The sequence below is a fragment of the Ursus americanus genome, chromosome 20 (genome assembly GCF_024610735.1).
Source record: "Ursus americanus isolate L20-20 chromosome 20, mUrsAme1.1.p, whole genome shotgun sequence".
Lineage (NCBI taxonomy): Eukaryota > Metazoa > Chordata > Mammalia > Carnivora > Ursidae > Ursus > Ursus americanus.
Genome location: NC_142146.1, coordinates 26655795 through 26670890, shown reverse-complemented (window position 1 = coordinate 26670890; position 15096 = coordinate 26655795). Strand labels below are relative to the sequence as shown.

The window sequence follows — 15096 nt, the reverse complement described above, 5'->3', positions numbered from 1 at the left end:
TTGCTGGACAGACACACACACACCTGGAGGGGCATGCAGACGAGGGGTCGTCTGTGGGGGGACTAGGGGGTGCCTGACAGCCTCTTCAAAGAGCTGAGCCATGGCCAAAGCTGCCCCGGGCTGGCACTGCTGGGCCGTGCTGGGACACACTTGTATGTAGGCGGTTCTGCTAAGGTGGGGATTCTCAAAGTGGGCTTGAAAAGGAAACTTGGTGGGGGAGAACCTGGATATCTATGTGTTTAAAGGTTCTCAATGGATTCCAGCTCGATTCTGAGAAATGTATGTGTACCTCCTGCTGAACCAAAAGGCTTCCATCCAATTCAGGAAGCATTTACTGGAAGCCTTAGAAAACAAAGATGAACCACCCCAGGCCAAGAAACTCAAAGTGAAGGAAGGAACGTGGATAAAGAAATCACAGTCTTCATAATAGTAGGTGACAGGCTTATGCACAGACAATATGGAAACACAGAGGGAGAGTCTTTAACTCTGAAGGAGTCTGAAAGGCTTCCTGGAGGAGGTGACCCATAAGCTAACCCTAAGTCTGTCCATCCTAGCTGCCAAGAGGAAGAGAAACCCATATACCCCGGGGTACAGCCTGTCCAGGAGAGATCGCCCCTCCTCTAGCCCTCAAGAGATGGCAATCAGAGGCTGATGCTGCTGACACGGACAAGGCGCTGTTTCCACTGGGAAATCTGGGAACGCTCCAAAGGCACCGGAGAAAAGAGCGAGTCTGAAGACTTGTGCAGGGAAAACGGGCGAACACCTACATCAAAACCATTAATCCGCTTGTCACCATCAGGAAAATTAAGAAAATGTGTTTCTGCCTAACTGGATGCCAGCCACACCTGCCTATCATGTTGACATGTGATGGAATAAAGGCCTATCCAGTGATGTGCTGCTAACTGCTTACAGCTGGCTCTCCCGAGGGGGAAAAAAAACAACCCCTGATTTCTGGGATTTGCCAATTTTCATGGTGCAGTACTTCCACTGTGGCCAACTCCAAGCTACCAATCTGACTGAATCTGTCACTGAATATGGAGCTGGGAAGAGAGGCAAGAACTGGCCTTGCACGCCGGTGCACAGCACTGGGCCCATCATGGGTCTTAAAACCCTATGTCATTTCCAAGGATCCCCAGAGAAAAGCCACAGCATTCCTGAAGAGTGTGTGTATGTGTCTTGGTGGGGGTTTGGGGGAGAAGGGGACAAGGGACAATGGCAGCATGACCCAAAACTAGTATCACCAACTAGGTTAATGCACAAAAATAAGGTCACGAGAAAAAAAAGTTCAAACATCCGTGAAAGAAATACAATTAACAAATAAGCCTAATGGAAACCAATCCGCATAGCCAGGAAAACTTTCTGAATAAATGTTAATCTTTCCTGATCGAGGCTCTTAACCCATGAAATTGACCTCTCTGAATTAAAAAAACAATCGTGTTCTTACTTTAGTCTGTAACCTTATCTTCCTCCCACAAACACGTGAGGTAGGATGCACTCGCTCTGGTTACCCATCAAGGGCACTGTATCCAAGGCTGAAGGGAGACAAGTCATTGGGGTGCTTTTCCCACCACCACTTTCGTCCGACAGCACACAACTGCACACAGCTGGAGAGAGCAGCATCGCACTGTTCTTTTAGACACTGGTTCTTGAAGTTGTGGATCAGAATCCCCTGCAGGGCTGGTGAAAAGGGATTGCTGGGCCCCATCCCCAGAGTTTCCAATTCAGTCTGTCCGGGGTGGGGTCCAAGAATCTGCATTTATAGCAACTTCCCAGGTGAGGCCAATGCTGCTGGTCCTGGGACCGCAATGTGAAGTTCTGGACCATTGCCATTGAGTCACCTTTCTTGAGGAAACCATAATGCCCTCCCTTAACAGCCATTCGAATGTGCAGACGGCAAGAGATGTTACACCCCTCCCGTGGCCTGCCAATCACTTGCATACATGCACCTGTTTTCGGTGCGGCCATGTGTGGCTTGCTGTTACAGCCAAGTGTTACAGAGCAAACACAGTTACAGACTGTTGAAGCATGTGGGCTGTTTCAATGGGGTCCTTAAGATCTGCAATTGTGACCCCTATGATGTCATATTTCATCCGACCACATGCAGTGGGCTGGATGAACGGCATGGCCCCATCTTAAATTCAGGGAGCTTAGGGTCCCAAGAGGGACATGACCTGCCATTGTTGGACTCTCCATGTTAGACGGGGCCTCACCTCCTTTGCATCCCATTTCCAGCTAAGGGCGTGGAGGCCCACTGAGACCAAAGTCAGGCAGGAGGAAATGAGGGAGCCTGATGGCAAACCAGGTCATCACCCGATTCCTTACTTTCCTTAAGGACCCGTGGCCCCTAACCTCATGGGTCTTGGATGCTGGGTTTTTGGAATTCCTGCTTCTGATTGATTACTACAGTTTTCCTTTGTCCTCTACGGTTTTCATACTTGCAAGCGGTAACTGCACCTCACAGCTCAGACGCACGCACACCCTCAACAGCTCCGCCACCCCTCTCGTGCCTGCTCAGAACTGCTGCGGGCTTCAAGAACTGGTAACGGTGCCCTTGGGGCGCCTGCTGCCATCCAGCAACCACGTGAGGGAGTCGCCTGCCATCAGGTGGCAGTTCCAGAGGGCACAAAGGCATGGCAGCACGCCCTGGATGGTAGGTCCCGGTGCCCCCATACTCCCCACAAACAGCTGCAGCCACATCTGTCTTACTTTGGCACAGAGAGCCCAGTTTGGCAAGGCTCCTCAGGGCGATGCAACCCTGTGTTCTTCCAGGGCCTACTCAAGAAATCAGTTCAGAAATCAGTCCTGTATGTTCAAAGGGCTTCCCCCTTTACATCCAAGATGCTGGGTGAATAAGAGACCATCCCTCTGTAGTTGGAGAAATACCCTCCAAAGTATATACCAGGGAATGTCAGAAATAAATCAGCTCTTCCAACGTCCCAGGGGAATGTGGCTGGAGGAATTCCTCTGCCCACAGCAGTTTGGTGGCTTCACGGGTCAACATTTCTCAAAGGCATCCTTCAGCATTTATTATGTAACCTTGGGCCAGGGACCTAACGCCTCTGTGCCTCAGTTTCTTCATCTGTAAAATGGGGGCCGTCATGTACTTGCCTCCTAGGCTTACTGCAAAGGTTAAGTGAGGGTGTGCACCCAAATTTCTCCTAAGGATACTTGGCAGAGGGAGCCATAGGGTCTAACTCCAATAATAATGTCACTCTTATTATGGTAGACACAAACTGTGTGCTGGCCTCGTTTATGCCACTTGGGGTTTTCAGTTATATGCAAATGAACGAAAGCAGACTCTCCTTCCACCCAATGATCCAGCACACACAGTGTTTCTCCTACAGAAGGGGAAAGCGGGGGCCTGTTCCCCCAACCGGCAGGCACGAAAGGATGAACGGGGCCTTGGAGGGTCTACCCAGGTCAAACTGCCCTTTCAGAGGAGAGCCACAGCAGACACAGTCAGACCCAGCAAGCAGATAAAACAATCACTGTCCCAACAAAAGAAGTTCCACTGCCAACCCCACACTTACTTCCAGGACTGTCCATTGTTCGACAACAATAGCATCGTAGCCCTGCATGGTTTTGCTATCTTCTGCGGAAACAGCTTCAAAGATGAATACTCCATCTGTCAGGCTGTGGAAGGAATCTGTGGAAAAAAAAAAAGGCGGGGGGGGGGGGGGAGTTGTGTAAACCGTCTGTGGCAGAAACCTTACAAGCAGCAAAAATTTTCACTGCATTCATTAATAATCCCAATCAGAACATCTTTTCAGCATGTTAATTAAAGAAGGCACACACAGCCATAGAGTCTAGCCCCATCAGAATGAATGAGACTAATTTACCTCGCAGTTTTGAATAATATCCTTGATTTTATGAGCCCAAATTTCATTGTTAGCAATCACCATTTGATTTCACGCGTTTACCTTCTTTTTCACGCTCCAACGTCAGGATGCACCGGGGAGAACTTATTCAGGGTAAAACACAGTCATTTGGAGACAGTTTTTAGAAGAAAACTATATTTAGGTAGAAGAGATCTTTTTTTTAAGGGGGGACAGATCTCACACACCAGATCTGAGCTTGTCAGATGCATTCTAGATGCGTAGCTTCTTGGACGTTCTCATGATGCAGGCAGCTGTACAGACAACTCTTCAGCTAGCTTTTGTCAAGAGGTAGAATTTGCCGGAAAGGGGAATTTTCCCAAACGATTTACCGCTGAAAATGTTTCCTCGGGCATTGTTCTAGTCAGTGTACCAGGTTTTGAGTTCCATTCAATTCAACAAACTTACATTAAACATATAACAGGATTCAAGAAGGATTCCTGGTCTTAGGTGAGGAGAGTATAAAGAAAATTACAACAGGATCCCCACCACAGTAGAAATCATTACGGGAGGGGCTTTCTGCCCTTCCCCCCCTTTTCTAATGGCTCCTAAATGCCCTAAATTCATTTAGATAAGAGATTGTAGGAAAGACGACTGGACAGAGAAACAGGCGGTTTGGACCCATGCTCTATCATGAAAAGGGATGTGACCCCTTCCAGAGGCTTGGTCTCTCATCTGCGAAATGGGATTGTGGATCCAGAATCACTCTTGGCCCCTAGATTCTATGCTACAGATCAGTCACACTGCTATGTACTGAATTGTGTCCTACCCCCACCCCAAATTCATATTTGAAGCACTAACTTCCAAAGTGACCTTATTTGGAGATAGGGGCTTTAGGGAGTTAATTAAGGTTAAATAAGGTCATTAAGGGTGGACGTAATCTGATTAACACTGATGTCCTTACCAGAAGGGGAAGACATCAGAGTGTCGTGTCCACACATCCCATACCCCCCCCCCCCAGAGGGAAGGCCATATGAGGCCCAGAGAGAAGGGTGGCTGTCTACACGTTAGGAAGGGAGGCCTCAACCAGGAACTGAATTTGCCAGCACCTTAACCATGGACGCCTAGACTCCTGAACTATGAGGAGATAAATGCCTATAATTTAAGCCATCCGGTCTGTGGTATTTTGCTAGGGCAACACATAGAAATATGTTTAATGAACACTATTTTTATTTTAAAAGGATAATCCACATAATAATATGATTTTTTTTTTAAATCAGAAAGGGAGGCAAATCAAAAAGTCCTTTGAATCACACTGGAGTTCAGGAACTGCCAGAATGTTCCAGAAGCCACAAAAAAACAAGACCAGCAGATGTAAATACTTAACAAATATTTAACCTCTGTCTTCCAACAGACCTCATAAACAAAACCCAGAGGCCATTAAGTGAGAAAATTATTTGCAACAGCAAAGATAAATAAATAAATGGCTAAGCTTAACATTTTTTATATGTGTATAAAAAGCTTATGGCGCTTAAGGGAATTTTAACTGCACAATCTTTCCGGAGAGCAATTTCACAATGTCTCAAGAGGCTGAAACAAAAAAGCCTATCCTCTTTGACCCAAAATCCTACCTCTTTCAGTCTATTCTAAGGTAATAGTCACTAAAGCCATCAAATATTTATCTACAAGCATTATTTATAAAATTACTTGAAAACATAATCTAAGGGCACCTGAGTGGCTCAGTTGGTTAAGCGTCTGACTCTTGGTTTTAGCTCAGGTCGTGATCTCGGCGTCCTGGGACTGAGCCCCGAGACAAGCTCGACACTCAGCCTGGAGTCTGCTTGAGATTTTCTCTCCCTTTCCCTCTGACCCTCCCGCTGACGTTCTGTCTCTAAAATAAATAAATTTTTAAAAAATTTTAAAAAATAATCTAAATGTTCTACAATCCAAATATTCAACCATAGAAAAGTAGTTAAGTAAGTTAGGAGACTTCCATACACTTAAATACTATGTGGTCACAAAAAAATCATGGGAATTTAATGATTCAGAAAAATTCCTTAGAGACAATGTTATAAAGGGAAACAAAACCGAGATACAAGACTACGTATGAGCTGTATGTGAATTTTTACATTAAAAAGGGTTAGACAAACAAACTTTAAGGAAATATGTAAAATCTAGTAGCAGGTATAAATGGTGGGATTAAGTACAATTTGCATTTCTTTTTTTCCTTTTCTACAAGATTAATGCAAGAGTTAACACAAGCATAATACAAGTTAAAAGATAACACACATGGAGAATAATTTTTCTTTTTCTTTTTCTCTCTACGTGGCTATAGAAGGCAGAAATAGAATCAAAAAGTTTTAGAACTATGGGGAGAAAATCTTTGTGCAATATAAACAGAACCTTCCTTACAGTAATCTAATAAATGGAAGATAAAACCTCGGAAGAGTGAGCACTGTGTTACTGGAAGCATTCAAGCTTATACTGAAAATCTTTCCAGCTACTCATTCATTCATTCCAATGTCTACCTAGCATCAATTTCATGCAAGACACTCCTGTGGTCACTGGTGATCTTGCAAGCAGCAAGACATATGAAGTCTCTGCCCCATGGAGCCTACCCTGCAGTGAGGGGGGAGACAGTAACATAATGTCACAGGTGATAAATGCTATAAAAATATGAAGTGGGCTAAGGGGAGGGAGCGAAGGTGGAGGTAGTGGCTAGCTATTTTTGGAAGAGGTGACCAGGGCAGGTCTCCCCACTTTGAGTAGAGATATAAACTTAATTAAGCAAGAAAGCCTTATGGATCTTCAGGGTTTGAGAGTTCTGGGTAGAGGACAGAGCTGGAGTGGAAATGCACAGTGAATGAGGGGCAGCCAAGGACCGCAAGACCAACGAACCATGAGAGAAGGAAGTCAAGACTAAGATGACTGGTGGAGGGACCAGACAACAAGGGGCTTATCCATGTGACCTGTCTGGCCAATGGGATATTAGCAGGTATGATGCAACAGGGGCTTGGCAAGGCTTGCGTGGTTGAGCTTCACCTCTTCGACCTCTGCCACCACTTGGAGAGCACATGCTCCTGCTCGCCCATTGGTTCCAAAAAGTTGAAAGACACATGAACAGAGCTGTCCCAGTGGAGCTCAGCTTAGATCAGCTGATCCACAGACCTGAGAGTGAGCCCAGCTGAGATCACCAGAACTGCCTCATGGAGTTGCCCAGGCCAACCCACAAAGATGACAGAATAAATCATTACTGTTTTAAGCCAACGACTCTGGAGTAGTTTGTTATACAGCATTATTGTGGCAATAGCTGACTGATGCAACGCCCAACCTGAACCTAAGAACTGGGAGACTGGTGCACTTCTGGTTGGCTTGGGGGTATTCTTGATTATTCCATAATGATTGAGAAGCCTGACCAGCTCAACAAACCACAGCTGTGAGAGTAATTCCTGGAGCACAGCAGCCTTATCCAGACACCATTCCAACCTGACAGGATAATACTCCGTTTCAAGGAAGATCAATGTAAGTTAATTAACACCATGCTCCAGTTTCTTATTTGTTTCCTAAACTGAGAGACTGTTATCAAAGAGCTTTAGCAAAAGTGCTAAGCTTGCCTCTCTCATCTTCTCTGCTAAAAAGTTTTCCCCCAAGTGTTTGCTCAATGCGCTCCTGAGTGACATTTTATAGAGATAACCAGGGAAGAACAGGGTTGCTCTTCCCCTGAACCACATTACAAGGATTTGGGGCTTCAGGACAAGATGGACCATCGTCAAGCTCACTTTTAAAGTTCTGGGTAACAAAGATCCAGCTGGAGCTCCTGCCACAGTAGGAATGTCCTATAGGACCACTTAGAATAAAGCTTTCCCAAGTTCTGACCTGAGGATTCTCGAGACTAGAACAGACTCAATGATTCCCTCAGGATTAGGCCAACACAGCACCAATTCCCACAAGGCTTCTACCAAAAGATGTTCTCTTCAATTTCCAAAGTCTTTACATACAAATCTCCTCAATGAAAAACGTGCAAGCCCATAAAATGTGCCTACCATGTGCTTGATGTCCTAGAGAACCCGATCTGACAGAACTATGATGATATGTGCTTAGCCTACCAACAGCCCTGTATGGCAGAGCTGGGGTCCAGAAGGGGGAAGGAGTCACTGCCGCTCAGCCACACTTCCTTTCCCAGCCCCTGCCTGGCTTCCCCTCCTTCCTCCCAGGTCACAGGCCTGGAAGGACGACTGTGTGGTCATGGGGAGAGGTATGGCCAGACTTGGGCTGTGAAACAGGAATACACCGGGTCCTTATTTACCGGCCGTCTCATCCGCTGTCTGCTCTCCAGTCCCGCAGCCCGCCGCTCTACTGTTCTGAATCCAGAGTGCTGATTCACTTACTTAACTAGGAAGCAAGTTCAGAACGGCTGTCAAAATTTGATCATCTGTAACAGCAAAAAAGTCAATGAACCACAGAGAGCAGACAGCTGGGCTTTTAAAGAGCCCTTGTTTTGACGGCCTCGTCCACTCCGCATCTCCTCATTACCTTCCTGGCTCGGCCTCGCTGTAATGTGCACCGAGCTGGGTATAAATAGGTCTAGCTTAGAGTGAAGGCTCCCAATGTAAAAGGTTAAATCACCCTACATCTATGGAAAACACTCCATTATCACTGCATTTTTTATTAAAGTAAAGATGCTTCCCTACTGTGCACAGAGAGCTGTTTGCCCTGGTATTGTATAAATATTTGATGCCGGTCTTTTGGCAAAAGGCCACCTTAACATTCCAAGCTTATGATTTACAAGAAGGATGTGCGAAAAGGAGATTTGCTCTATTATTCCAAGAGGTAAATTCTGCGGGGCAACCGCTCTTCCCCTGCCACCTCTGGGACAAGCAAGCTAAGCTTCAGGCTTCCCCTCGTGGTGTTCTCCAAAGTCCAGCTGGAAACGTGCGCACGGTGACAAGTGGTCAACATATGTGGTCTAGTTTTGTGGGATGAAATAAAAAGTCACCATTCTCCTTTTAACAAACCAGACTACATTGTCCCCACTGGGGTAGCCAGCCCAACAGATTTCCTTGGGTCTCTGAGAGCCCCTATTTCCCATCAGAGGCTACTCACAGACCACCTTAGTGCCAGGAACGGCACGTGCCAAGGGCATCACCATACCTGTGCATGCTGCCATACCAACCTGTAAATCCCTGTCATCCATCGCTAGGTCGTGGTGCCATGCTGTGCCCCAACCATACCATGCCTAAGTGACTGACATTATCAAAAGAGTGAGCAGGTCTCTGCCTGCTACTTCTTGAGCCCTCGTGGCTGCTCTTGGCCTGCCTTCGCGTCTGCATTCTAACTGTGAGGTGGCGAGAGGTCTAGAGGAGGTGTTCCCCCTCTTCAGTTACAGCGAGGAGAGCCTGCAAGTGCAGAGCCATTTAACCAGCTGGACGGGGAAGAAGCGCCCTGATCCAGTGCTCGCTGGTTGTGACGCATGAGACCGGGCACAGCTGACAGTTTCTCATTGAATCTTTCCCTCAAATCTGCAAGGCTACTCCTTCCCTCTTAGTGGGTGAGTGAATGGAGGCCGCAGAAGTTAAATCATGTGTCCATGTTCAAATGGAATGCAAGGGCCAAACCAGCTCTAAACTGTGGTTTGTTTGATTCCAAAGCCTACGCTCTTTCAATCACCAACAGATACTCACTGAGCCACCACTCTGTACCGGGCGCTGGGGCTCCAGCTGGGGATGGTGACACCCAGTCCACGGTCCTAGCCTTTTGGAGTCACCTGACCACCATACCGTACGCCACGCCTGGTGTTTCAGGGGGCGTCTTAGTGGGGTCACAGTGAGATTGGCCTTAGGCCTTCAGTTTGGGGTCATGCCTTCCTCTATGAGGCAAAAAAAACATACTCGGATGTGGATCAGTTGTACATATCGACACAAGAGATCGTGTACAGCAATGAGAAAAAACTGACCTGCAATTACATGTAAAAATGTGGATGGATCTCACAAATACAGTGAGTGTAAGAAGCCAAATGCAAGAAGGGTGTTCATTCATATACTCCATTCACATAAAGTTTACAACCCATCTCTGGTGTTTCAAGTTGGGACTACAGTCATCCCCGGGGGATAGGGACTTTATAAGGGACATGAGGGGGGCTTTTAAGGGGCTGGTATATCCTATTTCTTGATCTGGTGCTGGTTACATTGTGAAAGTCTACTGGGCTATATCTTTATAACATACGTAGTTTTCTGTATGTGTGCGATACGGCAATAAAAAGTTCATTTGAAGATGTGCTATGGATACAAGGGAAAATGCGTTTACAGCATAAGGGAGCTCTACCCCCACATTAGTAAGTGGCTTCTCTGAAATAGGAACCTTGCCTGTAATTGTAGGCCAAACATTCCCGGAGATGGCGGTGTTCCAAGGGAGTGGCTGCTGGAAGCACCTGGAACTGCCTCATCTCCCTTTCTCTCCACTCTGCCTACACCTAGCTCTTCAACCCCCCAGCTCCTGGACACACACCCTAACACCAGCTTCTCCCCTCATCTCCACCGGCATTACCGAACATCACCCGGAAACTTTTATCGATCACCTTCTGTATACAGTGCGTGGGTGCTAAGAAGCGTAGGATGCAGAACCCGCCCAAGGGCTTGTAAGTACATCTGTATAAAATATGTATCTCTATGTGGATTTTATTTGAAATATGTACATTTTTTACATGTGTATTTTGCAAATATAAAGTAATGTAGTTTATACAAGGCATCAAAAAAGATGATACAAATGCCAAATACCATTCGGATTTAGATGTGGCTGGGGCATCAGGGACGGTCTCAGGGAGACCATCTTTTAAAAGGAGAGCAGTGGAGAGACATCTAGGAATAATGTGTCTCCTGATGAGATGCAGCGTGTAAAACGCAACATCATCTGCTTAGCTTATCAAAGCCTTAGAACTAAATTCCAGTTTGCAGGACACAGAGGCTAGAGAATTAGGTAAATGACATCACGAGGCACTGACCGGACAAACAATGCAGAACATTCTGCAGGGTAAGAGGCTGGGTTTATTTCAAGCAGTGAGGGTCATAAAGAAATGACTCTTTTAGGTCAAAGAGAAGTGAGGCAATGGTCACCATATGCAGCATATGTCGGTGGACTGGGTTCTGGTTTGAACCTCCTGCTGCAAAGGACATTTTGGAAACAACGGGAAACATCTGAATGTGGGCTGGGTAAGGGTGACACTGCCAGAGATGTAAGGACTGTGGGGTGGGAGGGGGTGAGAGGAGGGCCAGGGCCAAGGGAGCACGGCATGAGGGCAGGGGGAGGTGGGGACAAGGACAGGGCAAGGGGAGAATAAGGAATGCAGAGCAAGGACAGGGCCAGCCAGGGGACAAAGGGAGGACCCAGCAGGCAAGGAGAGTGGACGGTGGCAGCAGTAACATCAATGACCAGTGATGGAGGCAGGGATTCTGTCGGCCTGGAGGCCCTCGGTGAGAAACCAGGCTCCTGGGTGGGTCTTCAGATGGTGGGCCCCCAGCTCCACCTTGCCCTTCCCCTTGGGGATAACTACCCGACTCCTCATCAACAGCAGAAGGATTCCCTTCCTGGCCTCTCCCGCCCTGTGGAAGCAGAGATTCTGTCTGGCCTTTGTCTCACTGGCTGGTGTTTCTGTGGGCCTGTCTGCCCGGCTGTCTGACCCACCCTCGGACTCATCCACACCGGGGGCTGGCAACCCAGGTCCTGCTACTTCCCTCAAGGTGACTCTGGAGCTTCCCTCCCTTCCCAAGGGCTACCAAGGCCTCCCTGGGACCCGAAACCTCTTGCCAACATGGTCACCTCTTTTACCTCCTCCTCATCTCCCTTTCCCTCCCCTGACCCTTCTTTCTTCCTACTACTTTCTTGCCACTTACTAATCTTAGCAATGCCTTCACCACTCTGCGCCTCAGTGTCCACAGCCACGTCACAGGGATAACAACAATATCTGCTTCACTAAGCTGCAGGAATTAGAGTTCCTATGTTTGACCTTCTTAGACCAGGACCAGCACAGAGTAATGGCTAGGTGTCCATTAGCATCATTATGCCTCACTTTTATCTGTGCTTTGACTTGCCAAGGCCCAAGGGCACAGCCGAAGACACCTGGTCCTTCTAAGGCTTCGTAACTGACCCCAGGAGAGAAGCCCTAGCGACTCAGCAAAGGCCCAAACTTGAGGATCGCTCAAGTCTTTCCATGTCCTGGGGGGTAAAGGCTTGAAAACAGAAGCTGGAGTCCTAACTGAATAATTCAGGCTAAAACATCACCCTGTTTATGGGACAAAGTTCTCATGAGTTTTATGACTCTGTGGAAAATATTTCAGAGTACTGGTGCTTTTCCAGATGGCAAACCGCTTAAAGATGTGCTTCCAGCTCTGCCAGGTTTACTTGTAAGGACACTAATTATCTTATTAGGAATAGGTTCCTTTTTACAATTATGATCAGCTTGCCTTTTTTTTTCTTTTTTTTTTTTTTAATTCTGGGAAAAGAGCATATGCATATTTCATCCCCAGCCAACGGAAACCTTGGGCTTTTCCAGACCAGAAACACCCTAACCCACTGAGCATTACTCTCAAGTCACATTCCCCTCCCATCAGAAGCACACAGGGTGAAATTGCATTTGAATTTTGAGTGGGTTTAAATAAATGTTGTTCTGAGAATTTTGCAGCCATCCCCGGGACCGAGCCGGGCAGCTGTGGTGGAACTGCAGACACACACAGGCTTGGGGCTCGGCTTCCAGCTGCACTTGCCACGGGAAATTTCATGTTCTGTCTTCCAGCAGAAGGGCTGGATTTCACGCAGCTAAAGCCAAGGGAGGCTCTAACAACATTTCAAACACTCAAGTCAAATCTGAAGAAAAAAACTCTATGAATGATCTGTGTTTTTGGACTCAAGGTCAGAGAACAGGGAAGGAGGAAGGAGTAGGGAGCCGTCCTGATTGCCAAAGCCAGAATGGCCCCAAAGATGATAATGGCATTGTGAACTTTTGAGGTGTCCTCAGCTTGCCCCAGACACGCTGGGCAGCAGGACCAGAGAAAATTTCCCTTTTGACACCTGAATTCTCCAAAGCGGGGCTGCCTTGTAGCTGCTATGTTCAGTGAGTCACTGAACATCTTTAAGATGTTAGTACAACTAACCACCGGTTTCCCAGGGAGAGATTTAAAAGGGCGTATAGCCACAGAGAGCCTCTACGGGTCTAGGGGAAGAAAAAAGGAGTCACTGGCACCGCCCTAGATGGGAGATGGGGAGTCCCTGCAGGAGGCAGGAGGCTAAGGGGCTCCTCCCTGGTCTCCCCTAAGGCCAATGAGTCAGGGCTGTAAACATCTGCCCCAAGAGGATGCCACTGGTGTTTTATGGTGCATCTCAAAACTGACTGGATGTGCTTTGGCTTCCAGGACCTTCTCAAGCACCCAGGGAAGGCCTCCTTGTACAGAGGGAGGCTACCAACCTTGCCACCAGAGAACTAAATTGGCTCTTCATTGGTTGTATTAACGAAATGTATACTCTAGAACTGCCCTAACACATGACTAGCCACTAAGCACATACAGTGATTTATATTATATTTATGTGCTTTGAAGTGGCCACCAGCCATGTGTGGCTGGTGGCTACCATACTGGCAGCACATATACAGAACTTTCCTATCATCACAGAAAGTTCTGTTGGACAGTGCTGCTTGCCAGGCGTTCTTAACAAGTCAGCCAGGACCTTTCTTATGTCATTCATCCATTCCAGAATGGTTCTGGCCACTTATACTGTACAATGCCTGCTGCTATTGTATTCATATGTTAACATGAGATATTGATATTTAGGTAGGAACAAAGGACTCACATCCACAATTAAGACCTGTCTGTGCTGTACAATGTTCCAAGGCTTCTGATGATTTAAAGCATGTACCTTCAGAATTAAGACTGATGTCTCTTCCACAGATGTTTGCTGGCACTTTAAAGATTCCAAATAACGTAGAATCCAAACTCTGTTCCTGACTCTGCTAATTCTTGGAGAGAAAACTGCTCGACAACCAAGACACGGTGCTGTCAATGCCCCCTGCTAGCTTTTGCTGGGATCAACAAATTTGGTGTTACGTTTCACTTAGGCATCCCACTGACTGGCAGCCCTCAGGATCCTTACATGCTGGCATGTTGGCCCCACTCCCCAAACTGCCTCCCAGCTTTGATGCACCCTAGTGACTCAACTTGCTGTTGTGTTAACCCCAAATCCTTTCTTTGCCTGACACACTTCCCCGCTGTGGGCACACTCCCTCTCTGCCCTATACGAGTGGCCATCAATACGGCCACTTCATGCAGCCACCCCCAGAGAGAGCTCATTACCGAGGAGGCGGCACTGGGTGCCATGAGACCCAGAAACAGTGTGTGTCTCTACGGAGCTTACAGAAACGAGGCAGTTCAATTCACTTCTCTGGCGTTAATTCCAAGGTGCTGCTCCTGCTACTTCCAACTGTAATAGTGTCTACAAACAATTTGCACTTTTGGAGCGGCATGATCCCAGGGGGTAATTAACAAACGGGGAATCATCTCTTTAAAAGCCTTTAAAAGCAACATGGATCAAAAACCACCATCAAAAACACAGAATCACTTCCCTTTCTCTGTCATTTTTGAAGATACCTGGCTGACTCCTAGAGAGGTTCAAGGAACACTGGTGGTGGATTTTGTGGACAATTCCTCCAAACGTGTTAATTAGAAATCAAATGCAGTGAGTTTATCAGCTGCGGGGCTTTCTGAATGGGGCCGGCTCTGAAGACGGGCTAAGATGAAAAGAAAAGCAGGGTTGGTGGGGGCTGCCCAAGGTTTGTAACTTCCATACCATTGACCATGCCAAGGTAGAAGACTGCATTCACCAGCATGCCTCCTTTCCGGAAGTGGTCACTCATGTGCTCCAACCAGTTGGCGTCCAAACTGCTCACTGTCTGGCCGTTCTTGGAGACCCGGAGAGGAATGCTGACCGGATAGTACTGCCGGCACTTCTGATGGCTCTTCGGTTTGTTGAAAAGGGCGAGGATCTCCATTTCTGTTGGGATTTGTAAAGGAAGTGGGAGAGAAGAGGTCAAACCGTAATAAAAATCTGTCGTCACTGGGTCTAGTGGAATCTCTTAGGAGCCTGGAGAAATGCTATCAAAGGTAAACTGTTAGGTTGCACCGTTGTCAAATTGATAAAACCTGATTCCAGGTTGTAAGTTAGGGAGCCTTGAAAGTGACGTGGACGTCAAAGCTTTGGCTTCCAGTGGGGGACGTGGGTTTGCGTCTGGCATATATGATGA

The 15096-nt window shown here is 47.2% G+C and overlaps 1 protein-coding gene across 1 annotated transcript in view; it reads right to left on the bottom strand.

The window, feature by feature from the left end:
- The window catches only part of RFTN1 (raftlin, lipid raft linker 1), a 190159-nt gene that overhangs the window by 34777 nt on the left and 140286 nt on the right, over window positions 1–15096 (bottom strand). The window contains exons 6-7 of the mRNA XM_045791689.2: window positions 14643–14846; window positions 3531–3646 (exon numbers count right to left, since the gene is read on the bottom strand). Coding sequence (XP_045647645.2) covers window positions 3531–3646; window positions 14643–14846 — 320 coding nt within the window. The remainder of the gene's footprint in view (window positions 1–3530; window positions 3647–14642; window positions 14847–15096) is intronic.